The sequence below is a fragment of the Trachemys scripta genome, chromosome 13 (assembly GCF_013100865.1).
Source record: "Trachemys scripta elegans isolate TJP31775 chromosome 13, CAS_Tse_1.0, whole genome shotgun sequence".
NCBI lineage: Eukaryota > Metazoa > Chordata > Testudines > Emydidae > Trachemys > Trachemys scripta.
The window spans coordinates 25,755,385-25,776,887 of NC_048310.1; the positions used below are offsets into that span (position 1 = coordinate 25,755,385).

General features: G+C 41.7%; 1 protein-coding gene and 1 long non-coding RNA gene across 2 annotated transcripts in view; one reads left to right on the forward strand and one right to left on the reverse strand.

Annotated features, from left to right (window-relative positions):
* Positions 1-2,985: 2,985 nt before the first annotated feature.
* On the reverse strand, positions 2,986-20,690 carry DNAJA2 (DnaJ heat shock protein family (Hsp40) member A2). The gene is made up of 9 exons (XM_034788877.1): positions 20,492-20,690; positions 15,469-15,528; positions 14,121-14,344; positions 12,099-12,179; positions 11,617-11,750; positions 8,394-8,590; positions 4,736-4,880; positions 4,410-4,537; positions 2,986-3,764 (listed from the first exon to the last, which is right to left on the reverse strand). The coding sequence occupies exons 1-9, from the start codon at positions 20,567-20,569 to the stop codon at positions 3,576-3,578; spliced, it is 1,236 nt and encodes a 411-aa protein (XP_034644768.1). The 5' UTR covers positions 20,570-20,690; the 3' UTR covers positions 2,986-3,575.
* A 193-nt stretch (positions 20,691-20,883) lies between these two features.
* LOC117886814 overlaps positions 20,884-21,503 on the forward strand; it is a 100,127-nt gene continuing 99,507 nt past the window's right edge. The window contains exon 1 of the long non-coding RNA XR_004648060.1: positions 20,884-20,983. This is a non-coding gene — a long non-coding RNA (uncharacterized LOC117886814). The remainder of the gene's footprint in view (positions 20,984-21,503) is intronic.

A 21,503-nucleotide genomic window follows, 5' to 3' on the forward strand; every position in this document is an offset into this window, starting at 1 on the left:
TGTTTACATGTTTAAACGTGATGTACTCAAACAAGCCTAAACAAGTAGTGTGAGCTTAAGCATTGATGTTAGAGAAGCTGTAGAGAGAGGGAGTCATGTGCATGTCAGTTCATTCTAAAAAAAAAAAAAAAAAAAAAAAAAAGACTGCTCATTTAAACACAAGTATCATGAGTACTACTATTATTTATGCTTCACTTAGCAACCAGAGCTGATCAATACCATTTTCAGTGCATGGGTGGGAATCTAGGCTCTTAAATAGCAATCAATCATGTTCTATTTCCCTATGCTGAGTACTTGTAAAGATGCTGCATTATCTTGGTTCCAATGAGTAAACATAACATCAATAACATGAAACAAGCAGCAAAAGCATCTGCATCAGGGGTCCTCAAACTTTACTGCACCACAACCCCCCTTTGTGAAGCCTGAGCCCTGGGTGGAAGGGAAGAGAGGGTACAGCCAGAGTCCTACTGGCCTAGGTGGAGGGAAAAGGAGGCACAGGCCAAGCCCTGCCACCCTGGGGAAGAGAGGGGCTGCAGCCTAAGCCCTATTGCCCCAGGTCAGGGTGGAGCTTGGGTTTCAGCTTCAGCCTTGGGTCCCAGCAATGGGCCCTGGTGACCCCATTAAAATGGGGTCATGACCCACAGTTTAAGAACCATGGATCTACATTTTTAGAATGAGAGAGATGAGTATTACAACTCAATGTAAATATCTTGATGGAATTCAGTGGGGACTGGCAAAGATAAAGTTTGTCCTGTCCTAGTTCTCTAATCACTCCTTCAGTATGTACTTTGGAGGATTCTCTTCATCCTTCCCTCAATGCTTTTGGGAGAGGCATTTCTACAGTGTGCTGTTATTTATCCCTTCTCTTCTCCCTTTGTCTCAACCTCCTACCCCACCCTAAACATCCCCCCCCTTACTCTCACAGACATTATGGAGCACACAGCAAGCAATAACAACAATGGGAATATTGGTTGCAATGAGTCTAACCTAGTCAGCAAACAGCACCAGCAAGCTTTTAAATGACCAAAGGCACATTCTACTACCATTCTGCACTTGCTCAGCCTATAGTTGAACTGCTCCTTACTACTGTCCAGGCTGCCTGTGTATGGCTTCATGAGCCATAGGAGCAAGGGGGAGGCTGGGTCTCCAAGGTTAACTATTGGCATTTCAACATCCCCAACAGTAATTTTCTGGTCTGGGAGGTAAGTCCCTTGCAGCTGCTCAAATAGCCTGGAGTTCCTAAAGATGTGAGTGTCATGCACCTTTTCCGGCCATCCCACATTGATATCAGTGAAACGTCCCTTGTGATCCACCAGTGCTTGCAACACCATTGAGAGGTACCCCTTGCGGTTTATATACTGGTTGGCAAGGTGGTCCGGTGCCAAGATAGGGATATGCGTTCTGTCCATCACCCCACCACAGTTAGGGAAACCCACACATTTCCCAGAGTCGCTACCCTTGATAGTGGAACATCAATGATTGCATTGGCTACTTGAATCACAGCAGTCCCCATAGTAGATTTGCCCACTCTAAATTGATTCTTGACTGACCAGGAGCAGTCAGGCATTGCAAACTTCCACAGGGCTATTGGCACTCGCTTCAACTGTCAGGGCAGCTCTCATCCTGATATTCCTGTGCTTCAGGGCAGGGGAAAGCAACTCATAGCATTCCAGAAAAGTGGCCATACACATGCAGAAGTTTCACAGCCATTGGGAATCATCCCATAGTGGAAACATTATGCAGTCCCACCAGTCTGTGCTTGTTTGCCAGGCCCAGAATTGGCGTTCCACTGTATCAACCAGCCCCACTGCTGCCATGATGTCTCAATTGCCACATCCCATACTTTTAAGAACATCTGTGTCCATGTCCTCCTCCCAATTGTCCTTGTGCTGCAGTCTGTTAGCCAAGTTCTGCACATAGTGCAGAATAAGGCATGCTCACAACAGCAGCAGTGAGCTGAGCAGGCTCCATGCTTATCATGCTATGGTGTCTGCATGAGTAACCCAGGAAAAAAGGCACAAAATGATTCTCTGCAGTTGCTTTCAAGGAGGGAGGGAGGGGAGACTGATGACATGTACCCAAAACCACCTGCAACAATATTTTTGCCCCATCAGGGATTGGGAGCTTAACCCAGAATTTCAATGGGCAGCAGAGACTGCAGGAACTGTGGGATAGCTTCCCACAGTGCATGGCTCCCCGAGTCGATGCTAGCCACGGTAGTGAGGACGCACTCGCCTACTTAATGCACTTAGTAGGGACATACATAATCGACTGTATAAAATCAATTTCTAAAATTTGACTTCTATAAAATCGACCTAATTTCATAGTGTAGACATACCCCAAGGGTCTGTTTATGTCAAGGGTTAGGCTAGATGACCATATACAGACTCGGTCTTGAAGTCTGAAATTCTTGAAGTTATCCTTCCAGAACTGAAGATGGGTGTCAAAAAATCCTTGTTGCTATTCTAGACAGTGGATCAAAGACATATCCCAAGACTTGCCTAAATATCAAAGGGGCACTAAAAGCCAAGAGCTGTTAAACAAACACGGAACAAAATTCTAAACTTTGACAATAAGCAGGATTTGGTTTTGGATGTCAAAGCTATTTTTCTAGCATCTCCATATTGAGAGGTGAAATCTTCTCATGCATGTTTAAAAATTTAGAAGGCAAGGAATTCTAGTGAAAGATTGAAACTACCTGTGTGCAGGCCAACCAGTTCTTATGTTAATAAATTCAAAAATACTTTGATTAATAAGGAAAGCTGCATGCAGGTAGAGGTACTTCAACACTGAAATGGTTTTTCACTTGATTGTGAACTCTGTGGGGCAGGGATGAAGGTTGTACAGGACATAGTCAAGTACAAGGATGCCATTGTACTAGGACTCCGAGGCAGTATAGTAAAACAAATACAAAGGAACTAACCAATTAGAATCAAGTTTAGTGTATCCTTTTAGATAAATAAAAGTGTGACAAGGGGAAGGGAGTATATTATACACCAACTGCTTTATTTACTTTCAGAAACCTCACAAGATGGTAAAAAAACTTTTACAACCACTTCTAATTTAGTCTTCCGTTGTTCCCAGTCAGCTCTAAACCCATTATGTGTAAAGCCCATTTATGTACCATGCATCTAAAATGATAGATACAGGCTATGAAATTCTTTATTCTATTTGTAGCAGCTTACGCAGGTGCAGCCAAATACCAAGCCTCAGGACAAGTTGTACACAAACTTTACAATGTAGAATTTGACTTTAAAATATGAAACTTAAAATCTACACAACTGGTAAAAATCAAGCACAGATACGAGGACAAACTTAAAACCCATGTGAAAAGGAGTCTCGTCTTCCTTTCAAGTGCTTTATTCTGCTACAGAACAGTCAAAATGAAGATGTAAGCTTTGTGGTTAGTTTAAATTATACACTCTGTAGATACTATAGACCAATTTAAAGGTTACACATACAGCAATAGATGTCCATCGGTTCATCTGGATTGTTTATACAATCCAGCTGGATTGCTGAAAACAAGTCAGGCAAAACTTGAAAGAAAATCCTTGTGCAACATTTTAGACAAATGTTTACTGATGGGCACACTGTACCCCAGGTCCATGATGAATGCTTTCTTCATCAGAACTATCATTGTAGGCTTCACGTCTCTGACCACCACCTGATCCACGAGTGTTATCAAATTCCTGGAGATCTACCTCTTCTGTATCACCAATTACTGGGGGAACTTCTGGTCTAGATGGCAGAAGATCTTCAAGTTCCTGCCAATAAAAGAAGTATAGTTAGTGGTGTATCAGAAAACAGAGGTGTCAATATTTGGCACACATCTCCCCTTCATTCTTAGGCCATCTCTACATGATTAAGTTGCACCAGTTTAACTAAAAGGTATTTCTTTAAAAACATGTGCAAGCCCCTGTGGGGACACTGATGTTAGGTTAAGAATGTCTTACATAGTTATCATAAATGTATTAGCAATCTTAAAATTCAGCAGGTGTTTGCACCAATTTGCATTAGTCAAAATCAGTCCTTTTAACTGGTACAACTTTCTGATTTAGACAAAGCCATAGTCAGCAAGAACTGATGAGTCAGAAATCAAAACAGTAGCCACCTTCTTTCATTTGTCCTCTGGTCTAGTAATAGCTACTATATCGAGTTTTCAAACGCTTTTATATTACACCCACATCCCAGAACACCAACCCTCCTGTGGTTTTTCATGTAAACTAACCAACTTCAATGGAAGGTTTTAAAATCACTTGTGCATTGTAAACTATATTGAAAGAACAATTTGGCTGTACTCAAATCCAAATATAACTACTGGAAAGAAAGTGCATGGGGTACAATACAATGAGCCCTTAAGACACGAAATCACAAACACACATTTTTCATCAAACTGAAGGAATACTTACTGAGAGTTTTTCTGGGCTAATCCAGTTATTTTCAGGAAACTGCACATCAAACTTTATGTAAAGATCTCCTTTTTCAAAGGGATTGCGATATTGTGGCATTCCTTCACCTCGAACTACACGAACACAACCTATAATTAAAGGCAGAAAAAGATTAATCAGTTTAAAGGAAACTGTACCAGCTTTCTGTCTGACAATGTAACGTCTCTGCATTTCTATAACAACGGCTACAAGTTGCAAGAGCGTGAGAATAATTTGACGATACAACATTTCAAATAATACAGCCGCATGTGTATCTAGATAAATTCTTATATCAAATCATGATTTACCTGGTTCAATTACTTTTCCAGGAGGATATTTAACCACAATCTGACGTCCATCCAGGTGTTTGAATGTGAACTGAAATCCACACAGTGCTTCAACAAGTCCGATCTTGTGTGTCATATGCAAGTCATTTCCTTCCCTCTGGAACACCTAAGAATGAGACATCAATCATCATCATCATCTGCATTCTAATACTTATTACTGCCAGATCTCCACCTACCCACAAACCCTGGTTTCCCCAACAATTCACTCTTGTTATATCCCCCAAAAGGCAAAGATACTCTTTATTTAGTTCTACTTACAGAAGTCCTTGGGAACAATGAAGTGTCTCTTAATATAATCCTGCAGTAATAAAATCCATAAGTTATAAAATTGCTGCCTTCGAAAGTTAGCACTCATGTAAGGATCAAACTCCAGATCTACACCAGTTATAACTTTCCACAATTAAGCAGGTCCTAAGAGTTGCATGTTGTGCAATATGTAATAGTATATATTTCTATGACTCTGGTTCCATATTCATTAGAAACAAATTAGAGTTGTAAAATGCTGTGTGACTGTACAACAGACTGAGTCTTTCCCTGACCCAAAGATCTTCCAATCTAAACACAAAAATTACAACACAATGGAGACCAGGTAACAATTATATATTTAAAGACTATTTCACTTAGCCTCAAAATGTTCATAAAAAAGCTAGCTGTTGATCATGCCACTATTTTCAGATTTTAAAAAGGGGGGAGGGGCAAAAAGACAGTCCATGTACAATTAAAGGCTTTAAGCTATTTTACTAGAGTAGTACTTCAGACTCACTGCTAAAGTGCTGCAGCCATTATAAGCATTCAGTTAACTTTAGCATGAAGTCTTTCAGAAGTATCTTCAGTGCAATAGACAAACTGGAAGTGTCTTATTCATGTGGTATACATGAAATAGGAGTGTTGTTCCAAGTCCTCAGGACTAAGCCCAAACCAGCTGTGTATAGTTGCTTTAACTGTCATCTATGTATTCAAGCAAGATCACAGCTGCTTTAACTGATCTGTAATGAGGCATTTACAGAGGTGTGAAGTGAAGGAAGGATTGTTAGCCCATTGGCATGAATCCAGAAAGATTGCTCCTTTTTCCCTTCGCACCTCTATTAGAGATACCTGATATTGTTCACTACTTGCTTGCTCACAACATACAGATATTTAGTGTAACAGCATATAAAACTTAGTTCATGACTTCATCCTCAAAGTTATGCTTTCTTGCACAGCAAGAAAAGATTTGCTGGAAAGTTTTTCTTCAGCATTAATAATGTCTGTCCTTGAAAATAAAATATGGCAGCAGTTTTATGCTGACTTTTGTGAGAAGACAGCAGAGTTTCTCCCCAAGAGCAAGTAGTTTTTGGAACCAGGAGATCAGCTGGCATATCAACCATGACAATAATTTTAGTAGATTCACCTTTCCTCAAGCTTTTCAGTACACTGAAACTATGGTACCAAAATGATTTAATACTTTAGTCAGCGTTTCTCAAACTGGGGTCTGCGAGGGTACTCGGGCCCCACTGATCAATTCCCCCTCCCTCATTTCCTCCCAGCACCTCCTGCATGCAGAGGAATAGCTGTTCAGCAGGGAGGAGCAGGCGGAATCAACTTTTCCCCCTCCCCAGTTCTTCCTGCATGCCGGGGAACAGCTGTTCCCTGACATGCAGGAGGTGCTGGGAAGGAGGGGTGAAGCGGGGACGGGGCTCACTCAAGGGAGGGGGTTGAATCATGTCCAGGGCCAACTGTCCTACTGATCAACTCCTCCCGCACCCACCCCAGCACACCGCAGGACAGCTGTTCCCCAGTGTGCAGGAGGCACTGGGAGGGAGGGGGGGACAGAACACACTCAGGGGAGGGGGGCAGAATCATGTCAGGGGCCACTGGCCCCGCTGATCAATTCCTTCCCTTCCCTCCCAGTGCCTCCTGCATGCCGGGGAACAGATGTTCAGCGGCATGCAGCAGGCGCTGGGAGGGAGGGGGAGAAACGGGGATGGGGTGGAAAGAGGAGGGGCAGGGGTGGAGGTAAGGCGCCTTGGGCTGAGCAGGGTGTCTGGGTGTGTGCGAAAAATTTAAAATCAAAATGGAGGTCCTTTGAAGTTTGAGAACCGCTGCTTTAGGTTCCTCTCAAGCTCATATAAACAAACACCTTACAATATCACCATTTCACCACCATACTAACAATTATGCTAGCAATCTTTTGTCCACATATTCATGAACTGCAGCATGCTTATTAAAAAGCTACTGAGGACTGACCTACAGCGTTACTAGTACACATGGTCATAGCAAAAAGGAGAAAGCCACAATATGTTTTACTGCACAAGACAGTACAGCAGCAGACATAGCTAGATCAAAAGACCAAGACTGAGAAGGCCTCTGCTTCAAATCCTGGAATATCTGACCTGTCATTAGTGCTAGCAGTACCTGACACTTGAAGTCACATTGTTTATCCTAGTAGCCTTCCTTTCCCTTCACCCAATCACAGCAGAGAAGTAGGGAGGAGCACAAAGTTGCAACTGAGCACACAGGCAAACCAGACAGCTGTAGGAGAGGCTAGGTCAAGTGCTTTGGTGTTGGAGTGCTACTCCAGCATGAATCATTTTAAAGATTTTTCTGATACTTATATTACTTCAGTTTTTAATTCAAAGCTTTCCTGATGGACAATGACTAGAATTTGATCAATGCAATATGTATGAACTTTAAATTCACAATGCTTTATTTTGTTTATGGAACACCAGAAAAGGAACAGCTTGCACCCCACAATTTCACACAATAGTTTTACATGCTGTTTTCATAATACTGAACCACCACTTATGTTACTTCACCTAATGCACTGAACTTTGCCAAAAATAGTTACCACATTAAAGCATGGAAACATTCTCCTGGACTTTACTGTATACTGCAACTTTCCTTAAATAACATATTCCAGTAATTTAGCATAGTGTACTGTGTCAGAATAAGTTTTATAGTACTTAGTTGAAATGTATGAAACTCAATATTCTCCAAAGTACATACTGTGTAGAAATATAAATGTGCCAAGACAGAATGAAAATGCAATTAGCCAAATGTAGGTCTACAGTTTGGGTAGAAAAGAGGAGGGGTCCTATGATGAGTGCAATATCAGCATGACCATGCTACTTATCTGGGTTAATATTTCCAAACCCATTTGTCACACTTCCTAGGTTAACAGAATTACAGAGCAGTTTACAGCAATGAAGATTGAGGGAGATTCCCCGTTTTCATCTGACAGCCTTTGAAAAAAACAGCTGGCTTTATACTCAGCTTTACTTACTGCATGCCAGGATTGAAGCAGGTGCACAACAACAAGGACAGGACATTCATAGTGGTAAGTCTTCCAAGGGTAACCCTGCTTCAGTTAGGAGAGTAACTTTTTATGATCATATTGAGACAGTGGGATGCTTGGTGTGCTCCTCTGCATGTCTACAGACAGAACCATCTAGCTCAGAATTATAGCAGTTACCATTAGGAACGACCCATGTATGTGTAAGTTCAGTTTCTCTCCTTCAATTGTTCGTTTAAAGTAATCTAGGTAACTGTGTAAGTGTCTGTACTCCATCATCCAGTTAAATATTTCTAAGGAATATAAAAAACCCACCAACTTTACTTCACCTATTAAGTCACAAGTTACCTCATTCTCCTTTTCTTGGAGCAGGAGGACAATATCTCCTGGTTCCACTCCTGGGGCCTGATCTGCTTCTCCAGTAAATGTAATCCTCTGCCCATGTTTCATGCCTTTATCTACGTGGACTTCAAGAATCTTTACTTCTTTGATCACCTTCTTCCCTTCGCATTTTTTACAACGGTCTTTTTCATTAATAACTTCACCTAGAGAAAGAAGGATTGAAAAAATCTAAGAATATTTTTCTTCCTTATTTGAGGATACAGTACCACTTATTTTACCGTACATTGGTTCTCTTGGGCACATTCCCCAATCTCAAATTACTTTGGAAATTTTTTTCTTTCAGTGTTATTAGTGTGTCCCACAAGGGGAAAACAAATCTAATGCTATCCTTATGAGAAGAAAGAGACCTAAAAGGCACTAAGAGGATGAGATCTTCAAAATCATTTTGTGGGATGGAAGATGAGTTAGAACTCAGATTGTAAGCCAGATGGAACAAGAACCATGACTTCCAATTCCAAACAGCATGAGCATTTAAGGAAACCTGCAAGGAAAAATAAGCTTTGTCTGTGGCTTTTATTGCTCTTCATGCATAAAAACGGCCCCCCTCCACCTCTAAACAAAAAGAGTTATAAGGAGTCAGGTTCCTCCTTTCCTCATTTTGCTTGGGGAACCTATGAAAAATCTTTGAGAAACCTGGTAATGGGACAAAACTGAAACCAAGGTGCAGTTCTCCTTTCTGGGGTGTGGAGGCTGAGTTTCAGACTGTGGGGAAAGGCTCTGGCAGGAGGAAACTACACTACTAAAAATAGCAGCGTAAAAGTGGGAGGCACTGCTTGGGTGTGTAGAGAGCAGTGTAGGGTATTTATCTCTGGCAGTTCAGGTATGTAGGGCACTCTACTCACCTAAGCTGTCTCTCATCATCTACACTGCTATTTATACCTGTATAGATGGTGAGAGACATCACTGTAAATGTAGATGTAACCTGGGTGGGGGTGGGGGATGCAGACGGTACATGAGGGAGAGAAGAGAGAAAAAGCAGCAGGTCAGGTCATAGCTTAGTGCAGGGGTAGGCAACCTGCGGCACGCGAGCTGATTTTCAGTGGCACTCCCACTGCCCGGGTTTTGGCCACCAGTCTGGGGGGCTCTGCATTTTAATTTAATTTTAAGTGAAGTTTCTTAAACATTTTAAAAACTTTATTTACTTACATACAACAATAGTTTAGTTATATATTATAGACTTATAGACAGAGACCTTCTAAAAACGTTAAAATGTATTACTGGCACACACAACCTTAAATTAGAGTGAATAAATGAAGACTTGGCACACCACTTCTGAAAGGTTGCCGACCCCTGGCTTAGTGTGACACCACCATTCAGGTTCTCCTGCAGAGAGGAGCTGACATTCTTAGTGTATATGTTCACTTTTAAAGCATTTTTTACATCTTGACGATCAGTAAAGAACAAACAGTTGTGCTTTGCCTTTCACCTTTAACAGGAGAATTGCCTTCTAGAAGACTGCAGGGTAGTTATCCAAAAAATATCCAATACTTCTTAAGAGCCTTTTTGTTTTCTAGTCTATTTGGATATACTTTTAAAGGGCAGATATTTTATATGGAACTGCCTTCATTATAGCAGACCAGAATAACCAGAACATTCTAAGAAAAATATCCTGTATAATCCCATCACTTCAGTTGCCAGTACAGTACCTATTGCTTCTTCTATTTAAGTGCTGCAAGCAGAAGCAATTGTTATGTTCAGATATTTAGCTACTCAGAAATTAAAGCCACACTCCTATGTGAAACAAGTGTACAGAACATTACGATGCAGCAGATGTGTCCAGTCCTACTAGAACTTTGCATTTACATTAAATCAGGCAAAGTAACAAAGAGCTAAAAACAGGAAACCACAGTCTTTCAATTCTTTAGTAAAAAGTTTGACTGGTTATAGAATAAAAATAGACTAAAAACTAAATTTTTATTGCAGCTCAGCATTTTCAGCTATTACATCATAAGTAGTACAAGCACAAGATTTCAGACAAAATTAGTGGTGTTGCATAAATTAAGAAAGATCCAGGAAATATATGCAAGGAAAAGGATATTTAATTCACTACCATATATGTACTTCACTACCATATTGATAATATTTTGGAACGCTGAGAAGAGTAGATATAAAAATCGATGAATATTTAAAGAACTTTAAATTAAATACGGGTTTATTTTTTAACAATCTATTTAAAATTAAATTTGAGATGGCATATAAATTTAGGCCTAAATTTACTATAATAATAACAAATAACTTAAAATAAAAAAATATCAAGCAGTATGTTTGGTGCCTAGTTTGAAAGACAGCTTTTTTTTTTTTTTCTTCCAAACTTTGAATAAAACTAGGTGAAAGAGGATGAGATCTACTAGTTCTAAATTTTTGAAGGACATGACCCCAGAAATAATAAATTCAATTATTAACTACAGCTAATACTTTCTTTGTTTAATAAATTTAAATGCAAAACTGCTTCCAATAACTTTTTTGTTATATTTCCAGCACACTGAAGGTAGTTTTATTTAATAACACAATTTAGTGCATTTAATTTGAATTCAAATTTCCATCCAGAGATTGACAAAAAATACAAGTAAAAAATTAGTCTAGTAAATAAGAAATGAATCATTCACTATTTTCTAACAAATTACAAATTTGAATGCAAGTTAAGCTTCCTAAATGCTTCAGTGTATAGATATAGTCCATCCCCTGGTTAACAAGAAGCAGCACCCAATTTAGTGGGAAGGATATATATATAGTTGCTAAAAAATATTTCAGTGGTTACAGATAAATGACAATCACCTTCTCTTTAGGAAAATAACTCAAATGAACAAATGCAAAACATTGCTCTAAAATGCTTTGATTTAAATCAATCTATCCTGATGCTAAGTTAAATGTATCCCATAAGAGTAAATGGTTTTTATAGTGCTTGCACCAGACAGCAAGATACTGGGGCAAGCATGTCCAAATATTTCCAAGCAGTAGCACCTGTTATTCTGGTTCCAATCCTCCCCTACTTTGCAAAATTGTGTTCTTATTCCAATACGTGAAGAAATATCCTTTACAGACTAAAATCAAACTTCACTAATTACAATCTAATTCAGAAATTCTCCAGATGAGATATGACAATTTACTATTGAACCTAGATTCTAACCACATTAAACATTTTTAAAAGCACAGGAAACAGTTGGCCTACCTTCTCCATTGCAATCAGAGCACACAGACTGCATCTGCTGAACCATCCCAGGAGCCAGCTGTCTGATCATGATACGTACACCTCTACCTCGGCAAGCACTACACTTCTGAACAGCTCCGGACTTCCCACCCTGACTAAATTGGAAAGTGTCAGATTATAATTGAGAACATATGGAAAATAAATACCAAACTTAAGCTTTACACCTCCAATTGCACTGATGCAGCAGTGTCAGTTGCAATTAGGCTAATCTGTCACTAACATACAGAGGATGTCTTTTCAAGATTTTACAAAGAGCGCCATTAATTGCATTATAGGTTAGATTTTGGTATCTCCATGCTTCAATACTTGAACCCGTTCTAGCTTACACGTGAAGAACTACTACACTTCATGCTATATACCAATTTGAATTAACAGTTTAACACATTTAAGAGTAAAAGTAGCCAAAAAGTTCTAGCACTGTCAATGAAAAATACAAAACTTACCCATTACATGAACTACAAAGGACATTCTTGCTAAGCTGTAGTTTGGTTGTCTTTCCATTATATAGATCTTCTAAAGACACTCTAGAAAATAAAAGTGAGTTCTCCAGTATTAACATTCTAATAATCACTTCAGGAAAAAGTCATTTTAATAGTCTAGCTTAGGTACAAATTACTGTCTAAGACAATTTATGGTAAAAACTAAAATCACAGCAACCTTCAGCCTTGTCGACAAATACTTTTGAAAAAACCAAAAACCCAGCCATATGTAGAAGAGAGGTTAAACAGTAAGTTTTTGAGCAAGTAAAACTGTACACTGACACTGTAACAAATGCTATATTAAGATAAGCAGTTATTAAAAACACAGAACCCTATCTTTTAGGATTTTAAGCCAGACTTTGCAGAACAGTTTCAGATCTAGTGAAATCCCATTAGAAACTATGCAACTGTAAATGTACATACTTCAAGGAAAAGCTTTAGATTAGTCAGAAGCCAGAGCTGAGGTTAGCTCTCTAGCAGAGAGCAACAGGAAACAAATTAGCCTACTCACCTGAAGAATTAAGGAAGGTTTAAAGGAGATCTAAAACAAGTCTCAGATGGGTTAATACAAGCAAGACAATTCCTAGCAGTTCTGGATAATAGTTATAGTTTAATATTTTCCTTAAGAATTCATACTAGGAGTTTAATTTTGTCTTATTCATTTCCATTGGAAAAGTGTTTGTGTTGATATATTGTTGTTATGTTCCCATGACCACTTTAGCGGTCAGATTTGAGAACATTGGATTACAAGGTATCTAAAGCACTAGAAAAAAAATTAACACCATTTGGTTCTCTTATCAGTACAGTCAAGCCACTTAAAAGTAGTTGTCTAACAACATTTAGTTCAGAATTTTGCATATTTCCAGCGACTTCAGAAATCATTCAATAATAAATGCAACTCAGTTTATTTTGAACGGCAAAACATTGCTTCTAGTGTCAATGTTTAGAAAGAAACAACTAAAAAAAGTTATGAGAATACAAAAGCTAATTTATAGTTTGTTTGTACAGTACTAGTTGCTAGACAAAGTAGCTGGCATGCAAAAACAGATATAATTTAGAGAATTTTTTCATTTCAAGGTCCCAGAAACAAAGACAAGGTTTTCATCTCGAAGCCAAACGACCAAAAACATCAAAGACACTTGATCACGGTCTTGGATAGACCAAGAGACTACCTTACACTAAGCACTTAATGCGAGGAGTGGCCTAGCCCACAGTACAGCATCCGTGGGGGGTCAGAAAGAAGCTGCTCAGCCCGCAGAAAACAGCAGTGAAAATAAGGTGTAGCTTATGAAGATGAGCAGGGATCCTAAAAATCCACACCCCTACCCCGCCTCCTCCCCTGAGCGTGCGGCTCCCCGCTCCTCCCCTCTCCCTCCTGGAAAGCGCTAAGTGCTGCCAAACAGCTGTTTGGCGACGGGAAGTGCCTGGAGGTAGGCAAAGGAGCAGGGATGCGGTGTGCACTGGGGGAGGGCGCGGCGCGCGGAGCTTGGCAGGCCACAGCAAATAACTCCGCGGGCCATTTGAGACCCCTGGGTTAGATAGTGAATACACATCACCAGGTTACTAGGAGGCTGGAAGGCTAACATGTCCCACTAAACAACTTTAGGCATATTTATGATCAAATAATTTAGACAGTCATTTGTGCAAATCAGTCAAGAATGGGCAAGATTTATATGTTTATGAAAAGAAGCAGAGTTTATACACTGACTAATAAGATATGGACCGTAAGACTTGAAGTTCCAACCACATATATTATTCTTTTAAAACACTATTAACACCAAAGGCAAACTTTTAATGCAGGAAGATCTGTTTCTTTTTTGCTGAAATCTAGAAGTAACGCTTTCAATGAATTTGAGTTGGAAACAGTAGAGACCTTTTGAATGAACTGACGCCCGCTAGAGCATCAATGATTATCAGACCAGGTTCACCTTCACCATCTCTTTTTGGAAACTTAAGTTAGAAGAATCACAGTTTCAAGATACTCACTTAAGTGGATGCATCATATCTTCTCCTCTTCTTCTACCATTGCGACTTCTACTCTGATTACCCATGAAACTGAACAATCCACCACCAAAAATGTGGGAGAAAATATCGTCCATTCCACCACTTCCACCGCTACCTTCTCGAAGGCCCTGTTCTCCATATCGATCATATAACTCACGTTTCTCAGGATTTGACAGAACTTCATAGGCAAAGCTTATTTCTTTGAACTGAAAAAGAAGTCAGGAAAAAAAGCCTGTAAGTTACTTTTACATACATAAAAACAGATTTACTTGAAAGATAATCACAAAGGAAATGCTAGCATCTGATTTATAGCCCCACTTCATCCTTTTATTCATGAGGGAGTGTACAACCCTAAATACTCTTCCACATCAGAAGTTCCACTGCAGTCTAAATTTTGACCTTTAGAACAGGTAGATTTGGCTGTGCTTGTATGAATCCAACTCTTTTCTTCCGTTTTACCATGAAGGATGACTGTATCATCCTCTTGGGCATTGAAGAAGAAATCAGTAGAGATGCCAAGTACAAGCTTCTTATCTTTACCTACAAGGCCTTGTCTAGACTGGGATTTAAGTATGTGTGATTACCACATTAGCTAACATTAACATTAGCTAAGTATTAATGTTACTCTTAAAGTTGTAATCTAGACAAGGTCTAAGGTCCTGTCTTGATGGACAAAATGGATGTTTTAAACATGTTAGCTTAACAACTGAAGAACCCTCAACGGTTGTTAAAACAACAATAACCTGTTGTAGTCTACACAGTCAACTAACATGGCTTCAGATATGTTAGTCTTCTGAAGTGTTAAGAAGACTTTTCCATCATGTTAACCCAACTCATTTGAGACATCACTGAAACATCTTTTTTCATCTCTCAAGACAGGTTACTTAACTGAGCCCTGCATGTCTAATCTATTTTACCTTGAAGGTGACCCCTGAATTCATTGTTTGCATCTCTTTCAAACACCTCCACTTCCATCTCTTATGAGTGGAAAACACTTCCAAGAAAGATCTGCAAAACTGCTGCCTTACTCTTCAGATCCCTCCTAAACATTCACCTCTCCCACAATGCCTCAAAGCACTGCCAGCTGACCCCAGCTAGGCAGGTGGTGATTGGAGGCTTTTGCTTACTATACAACAACTCATTTTTATGTTACTTTGTCCTTGGCCACAACCTAGATTATTATTTCTTTGGGTCACTGTCTTTTTGTTACTGTGTATATGAATAAGTCCTAACATAGCAGGGCCCTGAATCTCTTGTTTGATGCCCCTAAATACAATGGCAATACAAATAAATACATTTCAAGATTAAAAAAAAAAAAAAAACACCTTACTTTGTCTCCTGCATTTGGATTCTTATCAGGGTGGTATTCCTTGGCCAGCTTTCTGTATGCCTAATTGACAAAAAAAAAAAATAACACAAGTCATTAAGTCTGTGATGGATTCCATGTTTCAAAATAAATCAAGTTGATTAACTGAACCTGTACTCTTCAGAGAAAGATACAAATGTCTCCTGTAAGTGTGTAACCAGCACCTACTTAAGTCAATTATTGGGTAAAAATATTCCAAGGTCAGAAGCTAACCATAAAGCAAAAGTCCATTAGAATAAAACAAATTAGTTGAGTCCTCTACAATAAAACAGAAAGTACCTTGTATTTTATTTTAGAACATAAGAACGGCCGTACTGGGTCAGACCAAAGGTCCATCTAGCCCAGTATCCTGTCTACCGACAGTGGCCAATGCCAGGTGCCCAGAGGGAGTGAACCTAACAGGTAATGATCAAGTGAGCTCTCTCCTGCCATCCATCTCCACCCTCTGACAAACAGAGGCTAGGGACACCATTCCTTAACCATCCTGGCTAATAGCCATTAATGGACTTAACCTCCATGAATTTAATTTTACTGACTCAGTATTAACTACCCATTTATGGATCTGGCACATTAATGTAGTGCATAGAGTAACTGAAGTACTACAAAAACTTGCATTTAAACTGTTGATTTTCTGTATTCTGGTTTAGGTGTTACACTGAAACTGAACTCAACCAATTCTTTATACAGCATTCATTACTGATATAAAGCTGTAATTTCCAAATGTGAACAAGGGGTGAGATTACCATTAGCTAGAGGGTATGGATTTGCATACCATAGTTATTAAACCATCATGTTGGATGTAAATCCTGTCCTGATTTGTAACTCTCCTCAGGAGTCCACTAACAAAATGGCTGCCTCAGGTTCTCACCCAACCCAACCGATCAATCCACATTGATAGTTTCTTCATTCTCTTCCCTACATACTTCTCAAGGAAGATTTAGCACCCCTTTGAATTAAGTACATGGACAGAAGTATGCAGACGCTAATATTTTAACTCTACTGTTCTGAAACAGTAGCACAAGGAAGTAAAGCAGGTTCTCTAAGAAGTGGTTTTCAAACTGCTTCTTTCCTTTTGAACATGTCTGGCTGTACCTGAGTAACAATATTTTGTACACAGCTTAGCATAACCTATTTTTCTGCTACCACTTCAGAGTTATGGAGCTGAATTTAGTTGGGGAAGTTTTCACTACACTGTCTCAAAAGAGTTACAACAGTTACTTGTGATTTAGAGGGAAGAAACTTTATTAATATAAACAACAAGGAGTACTTGTGGCACCTTAGAGACTAACAAATTTATTTGGGCATAAGCTTTCGCGGGCTAAAACCCACTTTATCAGATGCATGGTGCTTAGAGACTATCCAGTTTGGCCAATGTACACGGCACAGGGGCACTGCTGGCACATGATGGCATATATCACATTGGTAGAAGTGCAGGTGAACGAGCCCCTGATGGTGTGGCTGATGTGGTAAGGTCCTATGATAGTGTCCCTTGAATAGATAGGTGGACACAGTTGGCAACGGGGTTCTATTTTTAAAAATAGAAATTTTTAAAAAGTTAACTGCTCAGAGAGTAGAGACCTAAACTTCTCAAGAACAAGAAAAAGCAGGCTGTTGAGAACGGTTTACACACCGTTTTTCCTTTCTATAGTATAGTATTACATAAAATTTTCACATCATTTTCACTGACCTATTTATCGAGACTGCTGCATTTGAACTATATTTGTATGATTTTCATTTAAACTAAAAGCTCTTGGGGTAGAGAACACATCTTCCTCTTTTGTGCAAGGATGACTAGAATGATACTTCTGAGGGAATTCTATGTCAAAAAATTTAAAGTTCTGCACCTAAAAATTATGCACAATATTTTAAAATTCTGCAAATTGTATTTGTCAATAAATAAATGTGGCTCCAGCATGGCAGTGGAGAGCACAGGCCATTGGCTGCACTGAGGTGGGAGATCACCCTGAAGCCCCCACCTCCCCCAGTACAAGAACTCAGCAGTGAGGCTGCACCTGACCCTGATGCAGTGCAAGGGCTGGGTCTGCCCCAGAAACACTCTGAGGCCCTGCCCCACTGTGCCAGGTGCACCAGGTGTGGGTGGATAGGCTCAGCCCAGCAGAATCCAAGTATGGGGTGAGAGGTTTCTGTATGGGGCAATCTGGTATGGGTGGTTCAGTGGGAGATCTGGATGCACAGGGGCTCATGGGGGCGGGGTTCCAGATGCAGGGACAATGGGACTCTGCAGGGGATCCAGGTGAAGGTGGTTGAGGCTCAGCGGGGGGTCTGGGTGTGGGGTGGTGGGTTGGGGGGGGTTCAGGTGCTGGCGGAGTGGGGATCTGTGGGGTGGGGAGTCTGGGGGACTTGGAGCAGTCCAGCTGTAGGGTTTGTCAGGGTGAGGGTTCAATGGGCCTGCTTAATGGGGGAGCCCCAGCTGCTGCCAAGGGGATGCTGCATGCTGGGCTTTCGCTTCCCCCTGCGATTCTCCTATCCCCTTTTCTTCACCACCTCCCACCCCCTGCCCTATTCAACCCCACCTTCATTCCCCACTGCCTCTTTCTCCCACAACACTTTCTCCAGCTCCACTACCAGCACTCACTGTTGCACAGAAAACAGGAAGGCTCCCAGCACACAGAAGGGGAGCACAACTGGCACTAGAATCTAGGAGGCGGCATTTAGCTGAGCAGTAGGACCCAGAGTTCAGCTGCGGAGTAAGCAGAGCCCAGACACAGCCTTCTTCAGTTGGGCAGCTCTGTGCTTGCAGAAATTGGGGGTGGGGAGGCACAGTGGCATGTAACTTCATGTGCCCCCCCCCATGCCTCACCTCTCTTTGGAGGGAAACAATCCCCCCAACTGCACCCATGGTTGCACCAGCACGCAGAATCCCCCAGGAGTAGATACTGCTTTATAACTATAGACCCATTTTTTCATTGCATAATTATGAAATATTCTGCATTCATGCATGTAAAGAGGGGATGTGAATGCTTACGTAAAACTTAGCCAGTGTAACAAAACAGAGCCTTGATTATAACCAAAATATTCTAGAATACACTGAAAAACTTTAAAATCCCCAGGCCCCGTCAACATGGAGTATGCCAGTGTAACTCATAGTGTGGACACTTATTCTGGTATATGTCACATAAGCAAAACCAAAAAGTCACTCTTATACTGGCATAGAAGAATGTCCACGTAAGGGGTTATACTGATATAGTTACCAGTTTAAAAATAAAATCATACCTTAGCTCATATTAGTATAACATTCCTGTTTAGACAAACCTTTAGTAGATCACTATGGGTACGTCTACACTGCAGCTAGGAACAAGCCTCCCAACCTACTGTGGACATAGCTACTTGGGCTCTTGAGCCCACCCAACCTCCTGGGTCTGAGCTCGGGTGGCTAGTCTGAGTCTCTACTGGAGCCACCACAGCCACACTATTTTTAGCATGCTAGTTTGAGCCATTTAGCTGAATGGAATTACTCAAGTGCATAGTTACTCAGAGAAGTATTTTCAGGATCTGGGCCTACATTAGCATTCTACTGCAGCCCTAGAAGACAGTACTTAGTACAAATTAATCAGCATTGAAGATAGTTTTGCCATCTCATCAGCATCATAATGATAAAGCTATTTTGCTTTGCTTTCACTTTTCTTTTCTGCTTTGGCGTAAGGGCTTGACACCAGATTAAAACAGTATCTACATACATTGTCTCAGTTGTATTAGGGTAGCTTGTAAGTATGTTCTCACTATTTGGACACTCAGTTAAGTCTAAACTAATTAACAAGAGATGATACGCTTGGCACTGGTAGAGACAGTTGGCAACCTTACCATTAACTACTAAAGTATATTTTAAGCAGTGTTGAATCTATACTTTGGGCTACATAACAAGTGTTTTTTATATGTATTAAACATTTGTATTCCCAGGTTTTCCATTCACGTAACAAACAGGATACCCTAAACAGATTTCTTTCTGTAGACTGTCTGATCATATTTGGCTGTGATCAGCTCATAGCTTCCTTTCACCAAGACACCTCCACTTTGTTGTTTCATAATGATCGATACCCTCACCAAACAAATTTCTTTATCACATGGAGATGTATAGTTCACAGTAGCAGTACCACCCATCATTGCAAATGATCACAGGCAGTGAATAGTAACTACCTAACCAAGGCTCTGGTGTAGTTTTTAAGTGATGGGTGGTGCTGTTCTGGGGGGTGGAGGGAGGGAGGAGTGGCTTGTATACTACAACATTAAATGGATGGAACCAATAAATGTTTAGATGTCAGTGCTGAGTATAGGGTAATGAAGATCACAATGCTCTAGGCTCTCTTGCTCAGCTTCTTTGTTTATTTTCCCTAGGTGCTTTCAGCCTGGGAAAGATCAGCTCTATAGGGATGGGACAGGAAGACCCTAACGGAGCCCGTGCTGTTGCTGAAGTAGGTCAGACAATGGTACTGGCTAGAACGTATTGCGCTTCAGCGGGTTTTATAGCTGAAGCCTTTAATTGTGATGGGATCGGCCAACAGAGCACCACGGAGACCCTCCCTTACAGAGGAATGGGAGATTGGGGGAGTCTCCGCCTGGTGCTCAGTTACCAGTCTGGGCATCTCCCCACAGTGGGCACCAAGTAAGGAGACAAGAGCAGGCGGCTCTAGGGCAGGGAACCCCGGCGATCCCCTCAGGTACAGCGGGGATCCCACAACTCCTGGCGGGGATCCCCTCCTCCCACCGGCGCCCCAGCTCCCTCCGGCAGGATGCCTTGGCCTCCCTGCGGCCTAGTCGCCTCCCCCAGCGCCGGCCGGGCGGGCAGGCCGCAACCGGCTTCACGGCGCGGCCTAGCCTAGAGGCCTAGACCCCGGCTGGCCTCCCGCCCACTCTGATCCCGCCCGAGGCCCACGGTTGCCCGGGCCGGGGCCTCCCCGCTTCATCGTGACCTCCCGGCTGCCCAACTGGGGCCTTCCCGGCCCACAGCCTCCCCCGCCCGGCCCGGTACCTTCTTAAGCTCGTTGTCGGTGGCCCCAGGCGGCACGCCCAGGATGTCGTAGAGCTTGGTGTCGGCCACGTTCGCCATCGCGGGGGGACGGGGCGGCTTGGCGGCGCAGGCAGGACAGGCCGAGGGGCAGCGGGGCCGGCAGCGAGGACGAGACCCGAACCAGAATGAGAGAGGCCGCCACGACGTCACCCACGCACGCCCTACGTCACCGCGCCGTGCGACGCCACCATCCTCCCCGCCCCGCCCCCCGCTACAGAGCCCCGCCCCTGCCTGTCTTTCAGGCACACGCCCCCTACCGTAGAGCCGCGCCTGCACCTCAAGGCCACGCCCCCTGCCCCCGGCTTGGCTCGTGGGTCAATTCTGCGCCCAAGCTGCGGGCACATTGGGGGTGGGACGGACAGCGCCACGGGTCCGGCTAAGACAAGACAGACTCCCTGTCCCGGCCTCTCGCAGCCCTAGGCTGGGAGAAGGCCTGGAGCAAAACCTGGAGAGGTTTGTGTAGTGAGTAACCGCTATGCTACACCTAGAGTTACACTCAGGAGCGTCCATTACAAAGGGGCGGTTTTAGTTGTAAATGCGTTTCTCAAGCTTTTATCTTTCAATAGGACATTTTCCGTGTTTGCTCAGCCCGTGTTTCCTTCCTTCCACATTTCATAAGCGTTATTGGAGTTTCCCCTGAGATTTGTTTAGATTTACCTCTACCCCACATAGGCTGGGTGTTACCTTCCAACAGGAAAAACGCTGAGTCATGGAACAGGGGTTCTAGAAAACTTTCGGCGATGTTAAAAATGAATCCAATATCATTTCTGCATTTTTTAAAAATCTTCCCTATTATTTAGGTTGTGTTCCCGCATTTTGTGTCTTTGCCATGCGCTTTAAAGGAACGGGTCACATGTTAGGGTTTTAGTAAGTTGAAAGCTATAGTTCCTGTGATATGTGTGAATAAGTGGTAAACAAGGCCTGCTATTTTAGGGAAGTTTCTGAATTAGCTCATTCTGGCATATGAAGCACA

What these genes read in the sequence shown, in the direction of transcription:
- DNAJA2 (XM_034788877.1), bottom strand. Translation starts at nt 20,569, where the DNA reads ATGGCGAACGTGGCCGACACCAAGCTCTACGACATCCTGGGCGTGCCG. An exon ending in CTTTGTAGTTCATGTAATGG is followed by an intron (nt 11,751 to 12,098) that starts GTAAGTTTTGTA and finishes TTTCCAATTTAG; the next exon opens with TCAGGGTGGGAAGTCCGGAG. An exon ending in TTAGCCCAGAAAAACTCTCA is followed by an intron (nt 3,765 to 4,409) that starts GTAAGTATTCCT and finishes TTTTATTGGCAG; the next exon opens with GAACTTGAAGATCTTCTGCC.